General features: G+C 37.7%; 1 protein-coding gene across 3 annotated transcripts in view; it reads right to left on the bottom strand.

Moving 5' to 3' along the window:
- LOC131693126 (RILP-like protein homolog) overlaps nucleotides 1–25,971 on the bottom strand; it is a 280,607-nt gene that overhangs the window by 54,332 nt on the left and 200,304 nt on the right. Inside the window, exon 1 of one of the 3 annotated variants that reach the window (XM_058980698.1) lies at nucleotides 676–768. The exons of 1 other annotated variant lie outside the window; for it this stretch is intronic. In XM_058980698.1, coding sequence (XP_058836681.1) covers nucleotides 676–753 — 78 coding nt within the window. In that variant the 5' untranslated portion in view covers nucleotides 754–768. Of the gene's footprint in view, nucleotide 1; nucleotides 277–675; nucleotides 769–25,971 lie in introns of those variants that run through there. One more of the 3 variants, XM_058980699.1, reaches the window with a different exon arrangement.

The raw sequence follows: 25,971 nt of genomic DNA, 5'->3' as shown, positions 1-25,971 counted from the left end.
CCTTTTGTGGGCTCTTGTCCATATTTTTCGTATCCCATGGGAATCTCGCATTTAATTCAACAACACGCCATTGCATCAAGATACTCAGTAAACACTTTGTCGTATTCGTTTACATGTAACACGCACAAAAGCACTTTATTCACAGTATTAATTATATCAGCATTCAATAAAATGTTCGATGCAATTATTCCTTCCGTTTGATGCCTCATTTTTACAATTTTAAGAATGTAGTTCAGTATGACATGGATGACAATCTAGTTGTCAATTCAAATGTCAAACAATATCATCTCGCATAAATGTGAACACTTTGACGTGATATCCATATCATCTCGGTATATCACGTGATATCAGCGCTAATGTGAACATAGTATTAGCTATGTTGTAATCACATGCTGCGCTGCAAATAACTCAGTTTGTTTACATTTGTCACTAAGGACCATTTGAATCAGCACTCTTGAATTGATGAGTGTTATGGACCACCAATACACTTGTACAAAATAGAAGATCAAAAATACATTAGATTAAAGAAATACTTTTTGTAAAACACATTACACATACGCTTTCCTGTAAATACATTATGTTCTGAGTCACAACTAAAAACAACAAACATAACATACTGTTTCCATCTCAGGTTTCCACTACAATAAATACGTCGAGCTAATAGAGGTTAATCACCTGTAAGAACGAGGAATGAAGTTGCATAATATAATTGAGATATCTGACGTTTAAAATACGCACACTGAGATCTCGCATTTTTATACTACCGCCTACCCCTTAAGCCCAGAAGCGGTTTGTTTTCCTCCCATTTCACCGTGTAAACGATTTGTTTTCCTCCCAATTCAAACGTCAGAACGGCACAATACCAACACAGCTGGATAAGTCAATGCATAGAAAAATTATGGTCGTTCGTAAACAAAAATGCACTTTTTGCATTATCAACTTTGCACCGGGGCGGGAGCTCTGGGCCAGAGATGCCAGGTACTTTTTTCAAATGTCTGCGATAATAATTTTAAAAGTCTGGGAAGAACAAAAAATGTCAGGAAAGCTAGTGTAACCAAAAGCCTTTATATTCAAAAATCTGCAAATATCTGCAACCAAACTAAGAAATCTGCAAATATCTGCAACCAAACTAAAAAATCTGCAAATATCTGCGTCATCGAAAAAATCTGCAGCTTAAATTAAAAGTCTGCCAATTTGCAGACTTGTCTGCAAATCTGGCATCTCTGGCTCTGGCAGAAGCTACACGCTACGCGCAATTCAATAAGTTGCTGATGTATATACACTCAAGTTTGAAGTATAAATCAAGCCGGTTAAACCGGTTCGGAATTCGACGAGAACATTTCAAAAGGGCCGATAAACAAAACGTAAACAATTCCGGTTAATACTTACTTCAAATGGACACTAACAAAGCTTTATACATACCTTAAATAAGCCGATTCTGAAACCTGGCTGTTGGGGAAATAATGGATTATCGAAAAGGCACATAAGCAAAATAACTTGTTTTGCTTATGTTCCCTTTCACTTCCCCTCAAAAATTAACGGCTCATAAACACCAAACAACAAAACGGAAAAATTTGTTTATGGGCCCTTTTCTTAATGAAAAAGACTATACTTGAAAAGGGAACAAAAATATCGCAACACCAAGAAAGGGATCAAAATAAACGTCACATAATCATTTGCTGTAAACAAAAGGGCTCACCCGCACGCACTATAAGCTAACGTCTCGCCGAAAAGGGATTATGGGAGAGGGCACAAAACCAGTGCGATGTTTCAAAAGGGACCAAAGCATTTATCTACAAAAAACATTCAAAATACAATTGTTTTAATAAAACTGTTATATTAGTCGGAAAAAATGGTTAATTCAACACGGCATTGAGTTGTTTGGTACTTAAATCAAGCTCCTGTTCATAAATGGGAATATAAAGTACGAGGTAATTTTTCAAAAGCCATTTTCTCAACATGAGCATATTGTATATAATGCCTTATGAAATGTTGACGTCGAATTCTGAGGATACTCTAGCACAAATGCAAAAACCAATTCAGATGCTCAAGCGGTAGTTTATATGATTTGAGTATGACACGTTTGTTCAGTAAAACCAAACGAAATTTTATTCGAATCGATAAGTATCAGTTTTTGCATTTTTTTTTTTATAGCCCGCCTCTTACCCCCACACTAAAAAGCTCACAAACGGAGCCCCCTGGTAGTGGACACATCAGTTCTCAGCGTACAAAAAAAGGTCAGCACAACAAAACAAAGTTACGAATCGCGGAAACGCTGAGAACAAAAAAAACAATACGAGACCGACAAAACACAAAATTTGACAAGAAGCTACGGCGAGTACCCAGCGGAAAAGAATCCTTTTAAGGGTCCCATCGTAGCTTTGCAGGAAGCTCATAATAATTTAAATTTATTTATTACTTATTGCTTGAAAAAATGCATTTATCAATTGTTTTTATTTAAAAAAATGTTAACCAATTACAGCTAAAGGAATAAGCTCGATTGGTGGTGAACGAAGTTTATATTAAAAATTCTCCTATTTTATTTTTTAAAATTAGTTTCAATTTTGCTTGGAAACGAGTGCGACATGTTATTTGCTTTAAATCCGTAGGAAGCTGGTTGAATAACTTAGGTCCGATGAAAGAAATGCGTCTTTGACCAAGGTTCGTGGATACTCTGGAGTATAATAAATGATTGGCTTGTCTGGTGCTGTGAGCTCGAATTCCTGTCGTAAATTCTAGATTATTATGAGCAATAGTATTATGCAAAGCATTGTGGATGTACATTATTGTTTGGTAGTTAGTCAACCCAAGCAAAGGTAAAATGTTATGGGCATTATTATTGTATAACAAAATAGTAGGATACATAAATGGTTTTTTATAAATAATTTTAAGACATCTGTTTTGAAGCGTTTGTAGCTTTTTCAGATTCGAAATACTGGCACGGCCCCACACAGATACAAGGTAGTTCAGCAATGAGTGGATGTGCGCATAATAAAATTTTAGAAGTACATGCTGGGGAACAAGAGCATACTTTACGCATAGCCCCACATAACGATGCAACTTTTCTCTCTATAGATGTTATATGCTCAATCCAGGAGAGTGTGGGGTCTAAGTGAAGTCCTAAATATTTGAAGCAGTTAGTTTCCTGAATTACAGACTGTCCCATTCTTGGGTCTGGATGCACGCCTATAGCTCTTCTAGATGAACGAAACAGCATATATTTAGTTTTTGATAGGTTCAAGGAAAGAAGGTTTTCGTTGAAATACGTCGTTAGTGTTTTTAAATCCGATTCAATGTCGCGTACAATATCCAGGCAGTTGTTGTTCGGGTAGAACAACGCGGTGTCATCCGCGAATAGACGAGGAGTACCTTTTAACCCGAGTCTACCTAGGTCATTGATATACAATAAAAATAACAGTGGCCCAATATTACTGCCTTGGGGCACTCCTATTTCTATTGGTCTATAAGAGCTACACGAGTATGATTTCCTAATCCCCTGATACCATAGCATTCTAACTTCTTAAGCAGGATTGAGTGATCCAGAGTATCGAATGCTTTTTTTAGGTCCAGAAAAAGGGCACCAACAATTCTTTTGCTATCAATTTGACTAATGATGGAGTCAATTAGTTCGGTCATTGCAATTAAAGTGCTGCAGCCCTGTCTGAACCCATACTGGTAGTTGTAAATTATGTTGTGTTTGTTCAAAAACTCGAGTAGTCGAGTGATGAGCAATTTCTCAAGAATTTTATTGAAAACGCACAATGTTGAAATTGGTCTATAGTTGGAAGGTTCGTTTGGATCACCAGCTTTGAAAATTGGAATTACTCGGGCTATTTTTAAACAGTCCGGGTACCTGCCGGTTTGAATTATTAAATTAAAAGCTTTGGTTAGGATATTTGCAAAAGTGGTACAGTTACTCTTGAGAACACTAGCGGGGATCTTATCAGGACCACAACTGTTATTTTTTTCGAGGCCTTTAATCAAAAGGATCACTTCGTTTATGGTTGCAGGACGCAAGAAGATTGTTTCTTGGACGTGTTGTATATTTGTAATAGGATTTGAGTTGGGACTCGTGGGAATATTGTCAGACAAATTTTTGCCAATACTAGAGAAATATTCGTTGAAAACATTACATACTTCTTTAGTCTCAGTGACTCTGATATCATTGGAAATTAGGCTGATGGGAACATCCGACTTTGAACGACCAAAAATGGTATTAATATTTTTCCAAAGTTTTGAATGAGTTGTGTTGGATAGAAGGTTTTCAAAGTAGGCCTTTTTGCACCGCTTTTTCATTACATTAACTTTTTTAGTTATGTGTTGCAGAAGAGCTTTGAGGTTTTCGTCATTGGGGTTATTTTTTACTCGTTTCAGATAATTACTTTTGATTTTAATCTGTGTCCACAAATCGAAATTGATCCAGGGGCAAAAAACGCCTTTACATTTAAAAGTTTTGGAGACCATTCTAGTGTTTTTCGCAAGTAATGAATTGTAGGTTATGATGATATTTGTAAGACATACATCTACATCATCAATCAACTCGATGCCGTTTGAGCCGGAATTGTAGCAAAAACCAGACAGAATTCGGAATCAAATTCCGGATGGGTTTAATTAGGTGGTTTCTGTATTTGAATTGGATTTTTAAATTTCGTAATAAAAATCAGTTGTAATATGAAGATTCTAAATTTCTTTTAAATAAATTGAGAAATTCCATAAACTATAGAACAATCAAGGGGTTACACCAAACCACAAATGCCTCTTAAAATAAATATTTTTATTGTGAAAAGTACCAGATCTCATTACGTTCTAGCTATAGTGATTACAACCATACTGTAGTAAATTTTGGTTTACATGATTTACTATTTATAGTTAGAAATACTATATTTTTTGCAGAAACGCACATAGTACATTTGACTATTCTAATTGAAATTTTTTGTTGAATGTACCAGAACCTTGAAAATGTAGAACATACCATAAATAATTTTCATTTTAATATATATGCATGTTCTACCACATTCATATGGTGCATTAATTTTCATTTAACCCTTGATATAATAAAAATTACCATGCTTTTTTTTGCAGTGTTCTATCCAAACTAGGGTTGTGGTACCGGTAGTACCGGTACCGAAAATCCCGGGAATACAGACCAGAGTTTTTGGTACCGTAATACCGGTACTGAACAAAAGTCAGTACCGGTATTTTCGGTACCATACAATTTTTTATGACAAATATGTTAAATCTGCAGGGGGATCTGTTTCAAAATATCTTGCAGACCGATAACGTTTAATTATATTAATTTGCCTTCTAGATAAATCGTTGAGATAACACCTTTGTGTGGGAATGAGGTGGGGCCATCATCATAGTAATTCTAGAAGTTAAAGTTTTATTAGCGACATTCTGATTGCTTTCCATTATTCACTGGGTGGCGCGTAATAAGACTATGGTCTAAGTCATGTCTGTATTTGGTTTGCTCTTAAACCTTTATCTATAATAGAACGAACAGCGATTTAGTAGCTAACAGTTTTAGACTTGGTGAACTGCTTCAAATGGGGCGATTTGTAATTATTGGTGATCGGAAAATTCAGCAAAACTCCATAATTTATTAGGAAAGCAAAGAGCCTGGATATGCGTTAGAGAATAGTAGGCAAACGACATAAAGTTCGAAACCAATTTTCAGAAAAGCAAGATAGGAAATGCGATTAACCTGCTTGGATTTACTGCCATTCTCGCTTTGATTTACTGTTGTTAATAGGGTTTCATACATATACCATCTGTTCAAGTCGACGAAAGTCGCACCACTTAGCAGTTATTGATTTCAAAGTGGCCTAGATTTCGAAATAAAAGAAGGTGCCCTATACGAAAAATATCTTCTGTGAAATGAGTCTTGCCATTCCGAAGCAATTAAAAACAATAAATATGTTCTTTGATCAGCAAAAATCAATCATCTGAGAATAAGATCATCAGTTTGAGCATTCAATTTCAGTTTGAAGCTTTTTTCGATTTTTTTAAAAAAATATTCGAGTACCGGTACTTTACCGGCACTACCGGTACTGAGGGCTTCAGTACCGTAGTACCAGTTCTCGCCAAAAAGGGTCGGTTCTGCGAACCCTAATCCAAACGTCAAAAACATTGGTCAGTCAGTAGTTTCCTCCAGCCTCCTGGCAACCCTATACCATCATATGGAGTTTGACAGCGACCGACATATATGGTGCGTTATAGCTATAAAGCCCCAAACAAAGAATTATGTTCGGCACTATGCTCGATATTCAACCATTCCACACGACGTTTTGCATCTTGTGGGATGATTTAATATCATATCATTCAGAAAATCGACATTTTGTAACTAAATACAGCTTCTAATCATTCGGTTCAAAATCAATGTTTTGCCTTTCATGGCAGCGATGCTGGCTGTACAGAGACGTCGTCCTTGACAGGAGGCTGGTTTCCTCTGAAAATATGGACTTGACAGATGATTTGCTGTACCTGTTTTGTAAATTTTTGACGGGGTTCGGTAACGTTGGTACAATTTTGCCGAACAACCAGTCAGTATTTTACTGGATAATGTTTATGTACCAAAAAACGCTTTTAATCCACCTAACAGTGTGATGAGACATTTCTTATAACTTATCACTCTCTTCGGATATTACATCGTGTGAGAACATTTAGAACTTGATACTTCGCGATGTTTTTGATAACACATACTAGGGACCATTCATAAATTACGTAACGCTTTTAGGGGGGGGGAGGGGGTACGACATGTTGTGACAAATTGTGACATAGGGGGGAGGGGGTGTTAACTAGATCGTTACATAACATGTTTTCATCGAAGAAATTTTTTTTCTTAGAATTTGTTACGTAACAGGGGAGAGGGGGATGGAAAATTTTGCGACAATTTGTTACATAGGGGGAGGGGGAGTCAATTTTGATCTATTTTTGCGTTACGTAATTTATGAATGGTCCCCAACATGGGATAGTGGCAGGACTCAGAGGATCGCTCAAATCAGCATAGGACAAAATCAGTGCTAGAAATCTCAAACCAAATTAATGGGAAAGCGAAAAAATGGCCCATTAACCCATTATAACCCAGGGGTTTCAAAAAATGAGCCAAATGCAGTGATATCTTCAATTCCACCAAAAAATGTATCAAAGATAAGGGGAAAAATAAAATCACCGCTAAAAATGGTTTTGAGAATGAAAAAATCTCGTGCAAAAAATTTCGTACGCTTAAATACAAACAACAAATTTTAAGTTGTTTGACATATTTCTTCGGATTTTCTGATAGACAGCACTTCCTTTACACCTGTAGGAACGTTTTGTCACATAATGGAATTATTAGCACGAATTCCAACAATAAAATTCAATTAAATGTATTGCTTACTTTTCAGTCGCCATTTGCCCCAACTATACACGGTTCAAAAATGTAAACAAAATTATAAAAAATGGCAGTTGTCTTGTTTCACAATGAAATATGAGGTGCAATGATCCCATTAGTGCAATAATAAAGCAGTTAGATGCCAAAATTCTGCAGTAAATACGCGTTAAACGATTGATAGTTCTGCGTATGAAATTTCATACGCTAGGATATAATGGGTTAAATAGACATACAAACGAATTATTGCTAATGCTCTGTTAATAAAATACAGTCGGGTCTCCCACTACGCGGATTTCTACAACGCGGATACCTACTGCGCGGATTCCTACAACGCGGATACCTACTACGCGGATTCCTACTGCGCGGTACCCGCGTTGTAGGATACCCATATCCTATGGGATTTCGACTAGTTGGGGCTGTGGCCGATTATTTCGTCTGTGTCAACATGTAGCGCCATACTTTCTTTGGAAAAGTTGTTGTACTCATTTGGGCCTACAACTTAGAGTAATTGAGTATCCAATTAGTTGAGAACTTTGCCGCCAGGGTTGCTATGAAGAAAGAATAAATAAATCGAAATTCTCGTCGAAAATTCGACTATCATCAAATGGATTCAATGTCAAATATATCAAGACCCTGATTATTTTGAAAGGTGGTGTCTTCGGGGAATTTATAAAAGAAGTCCAGAGCTTCTGGACAGTAGAAAGTATAACTCGCAATTACCCCACCAGGCGGCGCTAGTGTTAATGCAAATATTCAACACATGTTAAAGTAATTCTATATCTCAACATCGTGATTGGATAGAGTAGTACTGACTTCAGCAAAGTTGCTCGAGAGGTCGAGGACTACCCAACGGTAACAGATTAGTTTGGAATATTCTCACTATGCGGCGCTAGTGAGCGTAGAAGCTTTCAACATATGGTAAATTATGATATCTCTCAAAAGTCTAACAACTTGGAAAAGTGGTGTTTTCGGCAAAGTTCTCGAGGAGGTCAAAGGCTACTAGATTATGGATAGATTATATTGGAATGGACCCGCCAGGCGGCGCTAGTGAACATTTTCTTTCAAAGCATGTATCTCGAGATCATGATCATTTGGAAGGGTGGTATCTTTGGCAATATTTATAGGGCAGATCGAGCTCTGTCCTACGGCGAACAAATTAGTTCAGAACTCGCTCACTAGATGGCGCTAATTAGAACGAAACTTTCATAACATTATTATTTCTAAAGCCTGATAATTTAGGAAAACGCTGTTTTTGGTAAAGTTCTCCAGGGCGACAAGTTCTGTTTGACAATGCACAGTGGTCCAGGAAGCGAAATTAGCGGGAAACAATTGTTAACGCATTCATCTTTAGGTTTAGAGATTTGGTGTCTTAGAAACATTTATTGTGCGTGACAAACTGCATCTTTTGGCTGAAACGGTTTTAGGGTGGTCCTTAAAATGTCAAAGTTGTAGATATTATTTCAAATTATAGTTCAGAAAGAATGATACTTTCTTCTGCAATATTCTAGAACAATCAATTCTGAGCAACTTTGTTGAAGATACTAACTTTGTATCTCAAACCGTTTTCATTTTATAGTGAGTTCCATGTCATAACTTAGGGTGCCTCTCAAAAAAGCAGTTTTCTCCGTACAGTTTTTTAATATGATTTTTCTCACAAAAGTACTTTTCAGTGTACTTTTAGAGCATGATTAGAGGCAGAAGAAAGAAAAATTTTATCTTGTCTGGTTCAAAAGTTATACTTAATTTTCACTTAAAAATACGCCCTTTTCAAATGTCGATATCTCAAAAGGGGGCAAACGAAAATTGATAATTTTGATTGCATTTGAAAGGCTGTACTTTTGCCTACAATTTTATTGAAAAATTGGAGAACGCTTTTTTGTCTTTCCCAAATAAATCAAATTTTAGTAAAAGCATTTTTGCGTATAATTCTACAGCGCTCATATTAAAAAATATTTGTTTTACGCGGATTCTGTGAATTCTTGTCAAGACTTTTCAAGGATCACATACATTTGCAGGCTTTTCATAATGCAGATAGGGTGAAGACCACCAATCACCAATGACTTGACCTATAATTTGCTTCCAATTATTGCCAAGATTTCCCAAAATCGACACAAATTTACAATCGATTTCGTTCATTTGCAGGAACAGTTTTAGCAGGTAGCAGTATCAAGATCTGCAATCTACTAACCACAAACCAAAAAACAAAAGTTGCCTCTAATCATGCTCTAAAAGTACACTGAAGAGTACTTTTGTGAGAAAAATCATATTAAAAAACTGTACGGAGAAAACTGCTTTTTTGAGAGGCACCCTAAGTTATGACATGGAACTCACTATAAAATGAAAACGGTTTGAGATACAAAGTTAGTATCTTCAACAAAGTTGCTCAGAATTGATTGTTCTAGAATATTGCAGAAGAAAGTATCATTCTCTCTGAACTATAATTTGAAATAATATCTACAACCCTGACATTTTAAGGACCACCCTAAAACCGTTTCAGCCAAAAGATGCAGTTTGTCACGCACAATAAATGTTTCTAAGACACCAAATCTCTAAACCTAAAGATGAATGCGTTAACAATTGTTTCCCGCTAATTTCGCTTCCTGGACCACTGTGCAATGTATAGAAAAAAATTCGATTTTACCCACTAGATGACGCTAGTGAGCACGAATTTTTCCTTTCAATTTCTGCATCTCAATATAAAGGCAGTTTAGAAGGGTGGTGTTTTCAACAAAATTGCTCGAGTGGTCGAGGATTACCCAACGGTAACAGACTAGTTTACAATACTCTCACTATGCGGCGCAAGGGAGTGTAGATGCTTTCAGCATGAAGTGATATATCTCAAAAGTCTAATAACTTAGAAAAATGGCGTTTTCGACAAAGTTCTTGAGGAGATCAAAGGCTACTCGATTATAGATAGATTAAAGTTGAATGAACCCGCCAGTTGGCGCTAGTGAGCATTATTTTCATATCCTGTATCTCGAGATCATGATCATTTGGAAGGGTGGTGTCTTTGGCATAGAGGTGTGCGCCAATGCATTTTTAATCGGCGGCGGCGTAAGCGACATATTTGGCCGGCGGCGGCGTTGGCGGCGTCACGCCGTTGGACCCTATCGGTGGCGGCGCGCCGGCGTGTGTCGGCGTAACAAATATTGACACCTATGTAACTAAAAAAATATCTTGGCGGTACAATTCCTTTCCCAAATTTTCGGGTTCTATTGTATGAGGCACATACAAACAAAAGTTACAGCTTGAAGAAAATTATAAAAAAATAATCGCCCACAATGTACTAGTGACATCTGTTGAACACATTGCACATTGCATTCTCGCAACCAAATCAAATTTTTTTAACAGATGCTCTAATAGTGCCCACCCTGCTTGCGAAATGCAAGATAATAAATGAAAGGTAGAACTATTTTTACAGTTGTAAAATTTGAAGAACGAAATAGAAAAATTGTCGATGTCGCATACTACGACTTCGCATGAAATAATGATTGCAATTGACAAATTTGAAGAATGCAGATTAACGACTGTATTTCAATGATCCATAATAATTATTTATTGTTCTATATTTGGGAAATTAAGCAACGATAAAACAGTTTTTGTTTTGTTTGAGGAGATTAATTCTTGTTGTCGTTTCATTGTTTTTTGTTTCAATTTAGTCTTCTTTACCGTCGCTCCCGCAGATACCAGGTACCGTAACAGGAGGCGTTATTAATGGCATTACTGCGCAGAAATATCACTTTTAATTATCGTGTAAGGATACCTTTCAAGGTAGACACATCCCAGTTCAGCTCAGCCGAAAATGAACCGGTATCCTGGCTGGTTCCAGTTCGTATTCCTGCTACAGTGACACATCCGATTCTAGTTAGAATCGGTTGTGCCACTGGATCCCGTGTACGAGCTGGAACAAGCCAGATTTCCAGTTCAGTTCAATTAATTTCCTAACATCCTATTATATGCTTACTCACAGATCGGCATTGTGTTGTAACTTAAGAAACGGTTGTGAACAACTCCCGCCTTGCTCACTTCGACAAGAATGAGTTTCACATTTTCAGCCCATTTGTTTTGGTTTGCATGAGATTAAAAAGACGGTAACGTTTTCAGATGGGTGCAGAAACTAAGTAACGCATTTAGCTCTGTGTCAAAATCTTTTCACTAACGCCCTGCTCGCTGATATGGCGCATTTTTGTAATTTAAATCGACCGTTTTACCTACGAGTGATGAAAATTCATCTCGTGTTACGTCCTCTTTGTCTGTGATACCGGGCTGATACAACTGCAACTGAAAATCTTTCCTGAGTAGGGTTAGATGACACGATTAATAATTTATGCGACCAGAAATCTTACCCTCTGCATCGCCACATCAGTTCACCAACGTCGCTAAAAGTCAAGATCACTCTGCCCAACTATTCTTCAAGAAAAAAAATTCAAAACCTCGTATTGAAAACAATTTTTGTGTTTTTACAAAACTAGTTCACGCAAAAAAAAAAGATTCCATTATACTCAAATGTTTAGAAGGTGGTTGTACCTGTATATGTTTAATATTTTTATGATTCCAGTTCATAACTTGATGATACATTGATTTATATTAACTTTATTGACTAAAAAAGTCAAGAATTGAACGATTGTGCAACGATTTTCGTAAATTCTCGTCGTGTTATCGTGATACTTGAGTCTTGAGCTTACCGTCGGATTTTTTTACACAGAGTCACGTGTCTTATAGTTTTGTTAATTATTTCACGGACATGAATTGTGGCTAGGTAATGTATTTTTGGTGCGCAGCGCAGTTTCATTTAATTTCGAAAATTACACTGAATCTTAACAAAAGAATAACAGGGTTACAGGTCCTAGTAGTTTCCTTGTATTTAATGCTCGCGCCTATGAGACTTGTTGCTTGCGGTTGTACACAATAGCTCACATAGAAATTTCAAAACCAAAGAGTAGAGCGAATAATCCATGAATAATAGTCTGAATTCTTTGTAATTGTTTACGTAAGTATATTAAGATTATGTGAAAGATTTATTACTTTATGAACTATATCATGAACAGTTTCATGAGCTCGACTGGTGAATCGTGTCTAACATATAAGGAATCAACTATATCTTGAAAGCGGATGTGTTTTTTTTTGAATTTGTGGACTATTCCACGAATGGTGAATTGTAACTTATATGCTCGCAATCATAATTAGTTGACAAAGCATGAATGGATCCATGAATTATATTCCGAGTGTCGTGTAATGATTTTCGAGAAAATATCAAGACTTTGTTAACTTAGTGATCTAATTCACAACCACTAATACCAAATAAAGATCAATATGTGATAAATTATGAATCAGTTAACCTCGACCATAGACAATGTTCATAGATTTGTGGATAAAATTATGAGCTAATGATTTTCGAGTTCGCGAATTGTCGGCGTGAGAAAAAAGCGTCGGCGGCGCGCCGCCCGTCTACCTTTCGGCGTCAGCGTTTGTTGAAATTTACCGGCGGCGGCGTGGCGCGGCGGCGCACAGGTCTACTTTGGCAATATTGAAAGAAAGGTCGAGCTCTGTTTTAAGGCGAATAAATTAGTTCTGAACTTGCCCACTAGGCGTCGCTAATGAGAATGCAACTTTCTCAACATTATATATAAAGTACGATAAGTACGATAAGTAGGAAAACGCTGTTTTTGCTAAAGTTATCCAGGGGGACAAGTGCTGTTTGACAATGTAAAAAATATTTTGGATTGACCCGCTAGGTGACTAGTGAGCACGCATTTTTTCTTTCAATTTCTGCATCTCAGAATAAAGGCAGTTTAGAAGGGTGGTATCTTCAACAAAGTTGCTTGAGAGGTCGAGAACTACCCAACGATTAGTTTAGAATACTCTCACTATGCGGCGCTAGTGAGCGCAGAAACTTTTAGGACCTGGTAAATTATGATACATCTCACGAGTGTAGCTTAGAAAGAAAACACCTTTCGGCAAAGTTATTGAGGAAATCAAGGGCTGCTCGATTATAGACAAACTGAATTGGAATGGACCCGCCAGGCAGCGCTAGTGAGCAAGCTCTTATTCAAATTTTATTTCTCGGGATCAGGATAATTTGGATGAGTGGTATCTTTGGCAAAATTCATCGACAGGTTGAGTTTTATCTTATTGTGATCAGATTAATTCAGAACTCACTCATTGCTAGGGAAAATACAACTTCTACTACGTAGTAGCTTAAGTCAAAAGTTTGATAATTCATGAAAATGGTGTTATCAAATTAACGTGTATTTCAGTTACTAGGTGGCATTAGAGAGAAAAAAAAGTATTTTCGAATTTTAGCACCTCAAAATCATGACAGTTTAGAAGAAGGCTTTCTTCAGTGAAATTCATCGGTAGTTCTAGAGCTGTCTGATGATGGCAGATTGGTTTTGAATACTTTCATAATGCGCCAGAGAATGGGTTGATGAATTTATCCTCTTATCCGTTTTGAGGCTACTTCAGAAATTTAAATAAAATTAACAAGAATCAAAGCAGTAAATAATCTATTCATAATCGAGTAGCCCTTATTCTTCCTCAAAAACTTTTCCGAAGACACCATCTTTCTAATTTATTAGACTACTGATATAATTCATAATCTACCATATGCTGAAAGCTTCCACACCCTCTAACACCGCATAGTGAGAGTCTACCAAACTAATCGGTCACCATTGAGTAGTCCTTGACCTATCAAACGATTTTGTTGAAGACACCACCTTTCTAAACTGCCTTAATATTGAAATGATGAAATCGAAAAAAATGCGTGCTTACTAGTATCACCATACGTGCTTACTCGCGTAACCTAATAATTACCATACTTCAAAAAAAGATCTACAATATTCTGAAAGTTTTATCCTCCTTAGCGCCGCCTAATGGGTGAGTTCCAAACTAATCTGTTCACCGTAAGGCAGAACTCAAACTGCCGATGACTATTACCAAAGACATCACCGTTGCAAATTATCATGATCTCGAGACACAGAATATAATATATACTTGCTCACCATCGTAACCTTGCGGGTCCATTCCAATTTAATCTATCCATGATCGAGTAGTCCTTGAGCTCATCAAGAACTTTGCCGAAAGCGCAATCATTAGGCATTTGAGATATATCACAATGTACCACATGCAGAAAGCTCACTAGCGCCGCATAGTGAGAGTATTCTAAACTAATCTGTTACCGTTGGTTAATCCTCGACCACTGGAGCAACTTTGTTGAAAACCCCACCCTTCTAAACTGCCTTTATATTGAGATGCAGAAATTGAAAGGTAAAATGCGTACTCACTAGCGTCATCTAGTGGGTAAAATCGAATTTTTTTCTATACATTGTCAAACAGCACTTGTCGCCCTGGAGAACTTTACCAAAACAGCGTTTTCCTAAATTATCAGACATTAGAAATATGTCCATAAAGTTTCACTCTTATTAGCGCCATCTGGTGGGCGAGTTCTGAACTAATTTGTTCGCCGTAGGACAGAGCTCGACCTGCCTATGAATATTGCCAAAAACACCACCCTTCCAAATGATCATGATCTCGATATACATGCTTTGAAAGAAAATGTTCACTAGCGCCGCCTGGCGGGTCCATTCCAATTTAATCTATCCATAATCTAGTAGCCTTTGACCACCTCGAGAACTTTGCCGAGAACACCACTTTTCCAAGTTATTAGACTTTTGAGATATATCATAATTTACCATATGTTGAAAGCTTCTACGCTCACTAGCGCCGAATAGTGACAGTATTCCAAACTAATCTGTTACCGTTGGGTAGTCCTCGACCTCTCGAGCAACTTTGCTGAAGTCATTACTACTCTATCTAATCAGGATGTTGAGATATAGAATTATTTTAACATGTGTTGAATATTCGCATTAGCACTAGCGCCGCCTGGTGGGGTAATTGCGAGTTATACTTTCTACCATCCAGAAGCTCTGGACTTCTTTTATAAATTCCCCGAAGACATCACCTTTCAAAATAATCAGGGTCTTGATATATTTGACATTGAATCCATTTGATGATAGTCGAATTTTCGACGAGAATTTCGATTTATTTATTCTTTCTTCATAGCACCCCTGGCGGCAAAGTTCTCAACTAATTGGATACCCAATTACTCTAAGTTGTAGGCCCAAATGAGTACAACAACGTTTCCAAAGAAAGTATGGCGCTACATGTTGACACGGACGAAATAATCGGCCACAGCCCCAATTAGTCGAAATCCCATAAGGTATGGGTATCCTACAACGCGCATTCCTTTTTCACGCCCCCAGTTAATCGCGTAGTAGGAGACCCGACTGTATCTAAATTCCTCAATCAATGCATTGTGGTGGGAAAACTGAATTTTCCTAAAGGGGTTATGTATAGTGTACTGAGCCAAAAAAATCGACTTTTTTAATCGATTTGAAGTTTACACTTTACTCAAATTTCCAACGCGACTGAGAACTAAGAAATCAATGCTTTTTCTTGAAAAAAAGCGATACTAGCAGTGACACCATTCAAAGAAAATCAACAGTGAACAGTTCCAGACTTGGTTTTATTTCCTATTTAAGAACTATTGTGTTTTTTACATCCTAGATTGCATGATCCAGTAATCAAAACCCAAAACTTCATGAAGTATTTGAAATTATTAAATTAAAATTTGTGTTTGCTATTGAAATTGAAAAAATGATAGCATATATAGTATATAGTCCCTTTGGCGATTGCTTACTTTTTCGGTCCCACCTATCAGCATTGAAGTATCGCCCTTACGTTTTTTTACAAAACCGTAAACCGGGATGACTTTGATCATCGGGGTGACTTTGATCACTCGAAACTTTTTTCGTAGATCGCTTATTAAACCAGAATAGTCTACCGAATCATTTCAATTTGAAATGATTTTTACTCTAAACTTATAAAATACTGATTTGTTATACTTTTTGAGTATATTGTTCGGTTTTTGGGTACAAAAACTACAAAAAACCGAAATTTGACTTTACCCGATTTTTACGAAGCTTCGTAAAGTGTCTATTTTTTATAAAACAAATAAATCTCAGATTTGAGCAAGAGTAATAAATTACAAGCGAGTTTTTATTTTCCTTTAGATTGGGATATGCTAAATTTAGTTTTAAGAGTTTGTTTATTTTCACTACCCTTTTTGTGAAGCTAGTTATCAATTACTTCAAATTATTTTAAGCTATAATTCGCAACATTTTTTTATTGTTCAATATTCCAACGTGTTAAAATGGATGAAACTTTTTGTACATTGATAAAACACTGAAATAATTTTTTTTAGCCATTTTAAAGGTTTTCAGAATCTTTTATTCTAGTTGGACACAAATTATACGAATTTTGTTTACTCGAATTTTACAGTACATTGAAATCTCCGTATAATACCAATTAAAATCTATTTAACAATGAGTATCTTTCCAGAATTAGTTCATACAAACATTTGAATGAAAAACATTGACATCAATAACATTATGTGGGTGAACATGCAGGTTATCAAAGTCACCCCGGAACACGAAAACGGACTTCAACTTGAAATCATTTTTGAAAAAATAGTTGTAAGCGAACAATTTTAAGTAAAACCATCCAATCTTGTTCTCCATACATAGGTACATGGATTGAAAAATTAAACTTGAAATAAATGTGTTGCGTCTAAAAATATGTAATGATTACTTCGAAAAGTGATCAATATCACCCCGGTTTACGGTACCAATTTTACAATTGGTGGGGGCTATTACCAAAGACATCACCGTTGCAAATTATCATGATCTCGAGACACAGAATATAATATATACTTGCTCACCATCGTAACCTTGCGGGTCCATTCCAATTTAATCTATCCATGATCGAGTAGTCCTTGAGTTCATCAAGAACTTCGCCGAAAGCGCAATCATTAGGCATTTGAGATATATCACAATGTACCACATGCAGAAAGCTCACTAGCGCCGCATAGTGAGAGTATTCTAAACTAATCTGTTACCGTTGGTTAATCCTCGACCACTGGAGCAACTTTGTTGAAAACACCACCCTTCTAAACTGCCTTTATATTGAGATGCAGAAATTGAAAGGTAAAATGCGTACTCAATACCCGATCAGAATGAAATAACAAACTTATAACAGAATGCAATTTTCGTAACATATTGTATTATAAATTTGGTCTCGTTAGTAGTTAAAATAACAGAAAATTATAACAAGTAACAACGGGAAATATAGTTTTGAAACATTCTTGTTATGTGTTTTTGATCGGGATAGCGTCATCTAGTGGGTAAAATCGAATTTTTTTCTATACATTGTCAAACAGCACTTGTCGCCCTGGAGAACTTTACCAAAACAGCGTTTTCCTAAATTATCAGACATTAGAAATATGCCCATAAAGTTTCACTCTTATTAGCGCCATCTGGTGGGCGAGTTCTGAACTAATTTGTTCGCCGCAGGACAGAACTCGACCTGCCTATGAATATTGCCAAAAACACCACCCTTCCAAATGATCATGATCTCGATATACATGCTTTGAAAGAAAATGTTCACTAGTGCCGCCTGGCGGGTCCATTCCAATTTAATCTATCCATAATCTAGTAGCCTTTGACCTCCTCGAGAACTTTGCCGAGAACACCACTTTTCCAAGTTATTAGACTTTTGAGATATATCATAATTTACCATATGTTGAAAGCTTCTACGCTCACTAACGCCGCATAGTGACAGTATTCCAAACTAATCTGTTACCGTTGGGTAGTCCTCAACCTCTCGAGCAACTTTGCTGAAGTCAGTACTACTCTATCTAATCAGGATGTTGAGATATAGAATTATTTTAACATGTGTTGAATATTCGCATTAGCACTAGCGCCGCCTGGTGGGGTAATTGCGAGTTATACTTTCTACCATCCAGAAGCTCTGGACTTCTTTTATAAATTCCCCGAAGACACCACCTTTCAAAATAATCAGGGTCTTGATATATTTGACATTGAATCCATTTGATGATAGTCAAATTTTCGACGAGAATTTCGATTTATTTATTCTTTCTTCATAGCACCCCTGGCGGCAAAGTTCTCAACTAATTGGATACCCAATTACTCTAAGTTGTAGGCCCAAATGAGTACAACAACTTTTCCAAAGAAAGTATGGCGCTACATGTTGACACGGACGAAATAATCGGCCACAGCCCCAATTAGTCGAAATCCCATAAGCTGTGGGTATCCTACAACGCGGATTCCTTTTTCACGCCCCCAGTTAATCGCGTAGTAGGAGACCCGACTGTATCTAAATTCCTCAATCAATGCATTGTGGTGGGAAAACTGAATTTTCCTAAAGGGGCTTATGTATAGTGTACTGAGCCAAAAAATCGACTTTTTTAATCGATTTGAAGTTAGTCCCTTTGGCGATTGCTTACTTTTTCGGTCCCACCTATCAGCATTGAAGTCTCGCCCTGACGATTTTTACAAAACCGTAAACCGGGGTGACTTTGATCATCGGGGTGACTTTGATCACTGGAAACTTTTTTCGTAGATCGCTTATTAAACCAGAATAGTCTACCGAATCATTTCAATTTGAAATGATTTTTACTCTAAACTTATAAAATACTGATTTGTTATACTTTTTGAGTATATTGTTCGGTTTTTGGGTACAAAAACTACAAAAAACCGAAATTTGACTTTACCCGATTTTTACGAAGCTTCGTAAAGTGTCTATTTTTTATAAAACAAATAAATCTCAGATTTGAGCAAGAGTAATAAATTACAAGCGAGTTTTTATTTTTCTTTAGATTGGGATATGCTAAATTTAGTTTTAAGAGTTTGTTTATTTTTACTACACTTTTTGTGAAGCTAGTTATCAATTACTTCAAATTATTTTAAGCTATAATTCGCAACATTTTTTTATTGTTCAATATTCCAACGTGTTAAAATGGATGAAACTTTTTGTACATTGATAAAACACTGAAATAAATTTTTTTTAGCCATTTTAAAGGTTTTCAGAATCTTTTATTCTAGTTGGACACAAATTATACGAATTTTGTTTACTCGAATTTTACAGTACATTGAAATCTCCGTATAATACCAATTAACATCTATTTAACAATGAGTATCTTTCCAGAATTAGTTCAAACAAACATTTTGTTTTCTGTTCTCTAATAATGATTCAACTCACTCACTTTTAAAATTATATTTATTTTATGATGTTCACTGAGCGGCGTACAGAAAGAGAATGGCTTACTAAAAGTACAGTCTTTATCGTGAGACACGACAGAGCCGATAGGTGGGGAGGTGCAAACACAGGGTGTAACTGAATACTATAACAGGGTGTAACTAAATACCATAACATCCTCTCCACTTTTAAAATTAAGATCTAATCGAAGTTCATTTCAAAATCCTTAAACCTAGCAGGAACGTGAAGCGATCGTTTTGGTCTCTCATTTGTAGTCTCGATAGGTGTTAATGTCTCTTTCTCCTTTATCGGGCGAACGCGCTTAGTAGAAGCAGGCGATGCGCGATTACGCGCCATTGAAGGTGATGCTACTGGCGGCGTTTCAATCGTAGCAAACTCTGGCGAATTCAAGTTTTTTGCTTGACAGTCATTCAAATTTTCATCTCCAAGCCCAACAGTTGGTTGCGTTGTGTTCGTCAAAGGAATGAAATTTGTTGAATCGAGCGAATAACGGTAGTGTGTCGTGTTCGGTTCTTTACGTGGCTTCAAGTGTACTAAACTGCGGCGATAGGCTACACCGTCAACGTTGAACAGGTAAGATCGCTCGCTCAAACGATCTGTAATCGTTCCAGCACTCCATTGCTTCGTAGTTTCTGGTTGTAGCTGAGCATAAACAGGAGAACCAATCTGGAGTTCCGGTAACATACGCGTTTTATTATCATAATTACGTTTGAAACACTTACGATTCCGTTCTATGGCTTCAGGTACGTTTTTAACAACTCGAGGAAGTAAATTGCTTACAGATGTTGGCACACTGCAACGTGTGGAGCGAGAAAACAAACGGGCTGCAGGACTGGAACCAATCTTGTTGGGTATGTTTCTCCAATGTAGTAGAGCAAACCACAAATCAGTGTTAGTTTCTTCCGTTTTTGACATTAAAAATGTCTTACTCCACTATCTGGGGCTAGGTGTCATTCTAAAATCTAAACTATCTCCCATGTAACGAAACTATGTAAGGTTTGCACGCTTATAACTCCGATATTACTAGATGGATTTTAATCATTCATACACCAACCGATTCAGAAACACCTAACTTAAATATTGGTAATAATTTAATATCTCCCCAATAAAAGTAGACTTTTGGAAATTGGTAAAATTAAAATGTTCACAAAAAACGTGAAAAATACCATTCGTGAAGCAGATTTCTCAGACACAGCCGTCAAAAGAGGGCAGCTTAGTTGCTCAATGAAACACGAAAAGTCATAAATAGAAGCAACGCATGTCCGTTTAAATCAGTTGTTGCTCTTATCCCACACGAGCAACGTCGTCTCCGGGCGATGCAATAAGCGCTAGCGATTTTCGGTAACGTTGGCATTTGCACACACTCGCACCTAAGTGACTAAACCATATACGGTTAGTTTATAAATAGAGGTGACGCGTACCCGTTTGAATCAGTTTTTGTTCTTATGTCGAACGGGTAAGATCATGGCTGCAGCGTCTGGGCACTACAATAAGCGGTAGACGCTATGCATTTTCGGCAGCGGTGGCCGTGTGCGGATTTGTCGGGTACCAGCATGGTGTCACAGAATGATTTGCAAAGTGGGTGGGCGGGGTGGTTTGGATTTAATTCAATACGGTGTGTGCTGCTTAAGAGTGTTGCGTTTGAAAAAAATATATTTATTTTTATGCATGCGTGTGCGTTGTAACTTGTTAATCCATGTTTACGGCGCTTTGTAGCTGCGTAGGGTAAAGAGCCTATTGGTTTTCATGTTTCATATTTCGGTTATATGTTTTTTATCAGCAAGGCATCTGATAACGTGCTTCTGTAGTTATTGCACTGTTCAGCAGCGTAGTATTTTATATAGGAGAGTACACTCAGGTTTTTTACGCGGATTTTGAAATTTACGCGGTTTACATTAACGCGTTTTTTTTAAATTTACGCGGTTTTCATTTACACGGCCTGTATCCCCTGCGTGAAAAATCTGAGTGTAATTGCATCGGAAACAATCACATTCCCAGCAGAACTTTTTGTTTTCTAATTTCAAACACTTTTGTTTCGTACTGCACACAACGGAAAATTTTAAAACAGAACTTACCGTCCCAGCAGCAGTTGAAGCGGGTGTTCTTTTTCGATTCAAATTCAAGCCATGTCTTAAGCGTTTCTGGACTTAAAATTGTTTTCCCAGTTTATCCAGTCAGAATATCTGTCCTACCCTATGTATTTAAAACACAGTTCTAATTGCGTTTTAAAGTATACAACAAATAGAACGGTTGGGCATACTAATTTAAATTTTAAAATAAATCTGTTTTAAATTATGAAACAAACCGCTGTACTGAAGATATAATTATGTCAGTCCTATTACCACATAAAACACCTATATAACATAAAACGCTGCAGAATTGGTTTAATAATACAATGTTTACACTACAGAGTTATAACACGTTTTAATAATTAGCAACAAGAAAAATGTCACCAAGATAGCATAGAAACCCGTTTTAACTGGTAGTGCGAACGTTGCATAACAATGTAATTTATCAAATAATTTCATTTTTCCACCACTAATCGATCAAGAAATACTTACACTTAAGATTGTTTACTTAAGTTCATTAGTACATTATTGAAAATTTAAATGGAAAATGAAATTTCATATTTTATGGAGAATCTGTATATTTCCGTTTGCGGGCGTGGGTTTCCTCATCACAGCTCTCAATATGGAACTTTTCTTTTGAATATATTTTCTGGACAGACCAGCCTATTTTTACTAGATGGATCAGCCAAATAATGCCAATCACCTAGTGAGATACTTGATTAATTAATAGATGCGCGTTAAAAGACCTTCAATAAATTATGTTTTAATGGGGAGGGTATATAGCAAATTGTAACATATGAAAACAGGCGAGTGAACAAGAACGTGTGTCGATATGTGTGATAGATAAAAAAGCTATATTTTTAATGTCACCGTGGTCGTGTCCTGTACACAACCCTTTAATTTTTTTTTTAATCAACCGCTTTGCAATCTTTACAGCTGCCTCGGATTTTCCATTTGCCTGTTGGTGATGAGGCGCTGATGTTATCCATTCGAAATCCCAATCACGAGCCATTTTTGCGTTGGAAAAATTTGTAGCGTTGTCACTAATCACTCTCTGAGGTTTACCATGACGAGCGAAATTCTGTTTGCGGACGACGATCACGGATTCAGGCGTCAGATCTTTCAAAATGTCTAGTTCGAAAAATCAGAATAGTGATCGACTGTTACCAAAAACTTACGTTTGATGCCACGATATTCTGCTTGGAAAACATCCATCGAGATGAGCTGAAACGGGTAAATTGGTATGCAGTGACTCATCATTGGCGGATTTGGTTGAGACGCTGCGTATTTGGCGCAAGTGGTACATTCTCTGACGATATCCTTGATCTGCATCGACATACCTGGCCAAAAGAGATTAGCCCTGGCCAATTTTAATGTAGACTCAACCCCATTGTGGCTGACGTGGCAGCTGTCTACAAGTTTACGTCGAAGAACATGCGGTACGACTATACGATCTCCACGGAACACAATTTCATTTTGTGTAGCTAGCTCGTTGCGATAATTAAAGTATATCTTTACGCTGTCGGGTACGCGGTCGGCTGTCGCGGGCCAACCATGCTGTATGAAGCCGATGATCCGTTGCATCGTCGGGTCCTTTCCGGTCTCAGTCCTTATTTCATCCAAACGGCTATCCGAAACGCACAGATACTTACTCAGTTGGAGCCCTTCCACTTCTTTCGAAACTTTATATATGTTAAGTTTTTTGAATTCATCACTCGATTCCGTTTCTAGGGGTGCACGAGACAGAGCATCTGCGACGACATTATCCTTGCCGGAAACAAACTCGATGGCTAATCGGTAACGCTGTAGGTTGAGCAGCATGTGCTGTAGTCTACGTGGAGCAGAAAGCAGTGGCTTCTGGAACAAACTGATGAGCGGCTTGTGGTCTGTCTTGATCACAGTCTTTGGGTTACCGACGATTAATTAGTCGAATCGAGTGCACGCAAACAAAATAGCTAATAGCTCCTTTTCAATCTGAGCAAAGTTCCGTTCTGTTGGTGTTAGAGTCCTCGATGCATACCCAATAACTCCATCTGTTTGGTAGACAGCTACCCCAAGTCCGAAACAACTTGCGTCACATTCGATCGTTAGAGGCTGGTTGACGTTGTAATATCGAAGAGTTCTGACATCAGCTACAAGTAACTTTACTCGATTGAATTCCTCGCCTTCTACAGACGTCCACTGCCATGGTATAGATTGAGAAATTAGCTTGCGAAGATTAGTTAGGTTTGCATTGAGATTCTTGATAAATCGACTAAGGTAATTGACCATTCCTATGAAGCGATGTACTTCTTTGCGGTTGGTCGGTGTAGGAAAGTTCCGAATAGTAGCGATTTTACTTTCGTCCGGTTTATGCCTTGGTTAGTTAAAACGTGACCATAAAATTTAATTGACGTCTGACAAAGTTTTAATTTGGATCTATTTAGCTTAACGTTGTGTTCTTCTAAACGGGTCAAAAGCATTTCCAGACAATTATTGTGATCGATAAGAGCCTCCTCTAAACTGTCGCCTGTTCCGTAGACTAGCAAATCGTCTGCGATGCACTCTACTCCTTTAAGCCCTTGTATGACTTCCTGGAGTCGCATTTGGAAGATTTCTGGAGCAGGAGCGATTCCAAATGGCAAACGAGTCCACCGGTAGCGACCAAATGGTGTCCAGAATGTTGTTAATTTACTACTAGACTCGTCTAGTACCACATGCCAGAATCCTTTCTTGGCATCTACAGTTGAGAACACTTTAGCTTTACCTAATTCCGGAAGAATTTCGTCGAGCGTCACGAATTGCAGATGTGGTCGTTTAAGTGCCTTGTTGAGCGGTATCGGATCCAAGCAGATTCTTATGCTGGTTGCTTCCGGACTACCGCGTTGAACAATGACGACGTTACTGACCCAGTCCGTATGTTTAGACTCTTTGATGATCAGGCCTTCCTTTTCAAGTATTTCCAACTTTTTCTTCAACTTCTCACGCATAGCTATAGGCACTCTGCGTGGTGGCTGGATACATGGGGGAACGCTATGGTCCACTTCCAAAGAGACTGTTCCTGGTAGTTTTCCGTAACCAACAAAGATCTCATCGTGGGCCTCCACTATTGTTTGCGCTTTTACTCGATAGATATTCAACAGTGCGCGCGATGACTTGACTGACTTTGCAGGTTCGAAGGTAACCGCTTTGCAGAACTTGACAAATCCCAGAACTTTGGACGCTTTAGCTGAAAGCAGAGGACGATGGTCACCTTCAACCACTTGTAATACCAGCGTATATCTTCGACCCAAACGACGACAAGGAATCTTCACTTGTCCGAGTACTTTGATCGGATGACCTCCAATGCTCTGTAGGCGAAATTTAGAAGGAAGCAGAATCGGATTTGTTGGTTCATTGAGCTCCATTAAACACTCGCGACCGATCAGACTGGTATTGGCACCCGTGTCTAGCTCACACTTTACCATTTTCCACGTATTAACAAATTTTAAACTGAGGTCTGCTTGTACATTTCCGCCATTTTGAGTGTTGTCCACAATTTTGCCGATTTCATATTCGTCTTCAGTTTCTTCGGAGGATGCATCGTTCGCCGATTCTTCACTTTCACTAGCACTAGTTTCTTCATACTATGTTGCGTTTCGGCTTCGCCTCATCAGAAACCGACACTAACACATTGTCGGAATAGATTAGCGCCGGCTTGACGCAAGTCCCTTAAAACTAAAACACACTATGTGTTTCAATCAAACGACTGATCAAACGTGATGTCCCGTTCGAGCAGAAGTTCTGTTTATGCCGATGAGACACAAGTGAAGCCGAAACTTGTCTTGGCTTAGCAGGCCTATGCGAAAGCACTATGCTATATTTCACCCTAAGGAGGAAAAATTGGTAAAAACCAAAATTTCTCACTAGGGTGAAAATTTGTTGGTAAAAACCAGTCTTTGTACAGGAGGGCACAAATCCTTATTTCATACTATGTTGCGTTTCGGCTTCGCCTCATCAGAAGCCGAAACGCAACATAGTATGAAATAAGGATTTGTGCCCTCCTGTACAAAGACTGGTTTTTACCTACAAATATTCACCCTAGTGAGAAATTTTGGTTTTTACCAATTTTTCCTCCTTAGGGTGAAATATAGCATAGTGCTTTCGCATAGGCCTGCTAAGCCAAGACAAGTTTCGGCTTCACTTGTGTCTCATCGGCATAAACAGAACTTCTGCTCGAACGGGACATCACGTTTGATCAGTCGTTTGATTGAAACACATAGTGTGTTTTAGTTTTAAGGGATTTGCGTCAAGCCGGCGCTAATCTATTCCGACAATGTGTTAGTGTCGGTTTCTGATGAGGCGAAGCCGAAACGCAACATAGTATGAAATAAGGATTTGTGCCCTCCTGTACAAAGACTGGTTTTTACCAACAAA

Source organism: Topomyia yanbarensis, chromosome 3 (assembly GCF_030247195.1).
Source record: "Topomyia yanbarensis strain Yona2022 chromosome 3, ASM3024719v1, whole genome shotgun sequence".
Classification (NCBI taxonomy): Eukaryota; Metazoa; Arthropoda; class Insecta; order Diptera; family Culicidae; genus Topomyia; species Topomyia yanbarensis.
The sequence above is the reverse complement of the archived record's forward strand: the minus strand, read 5'-3'. Positions and strand labels throughout refer to the sequence as shown.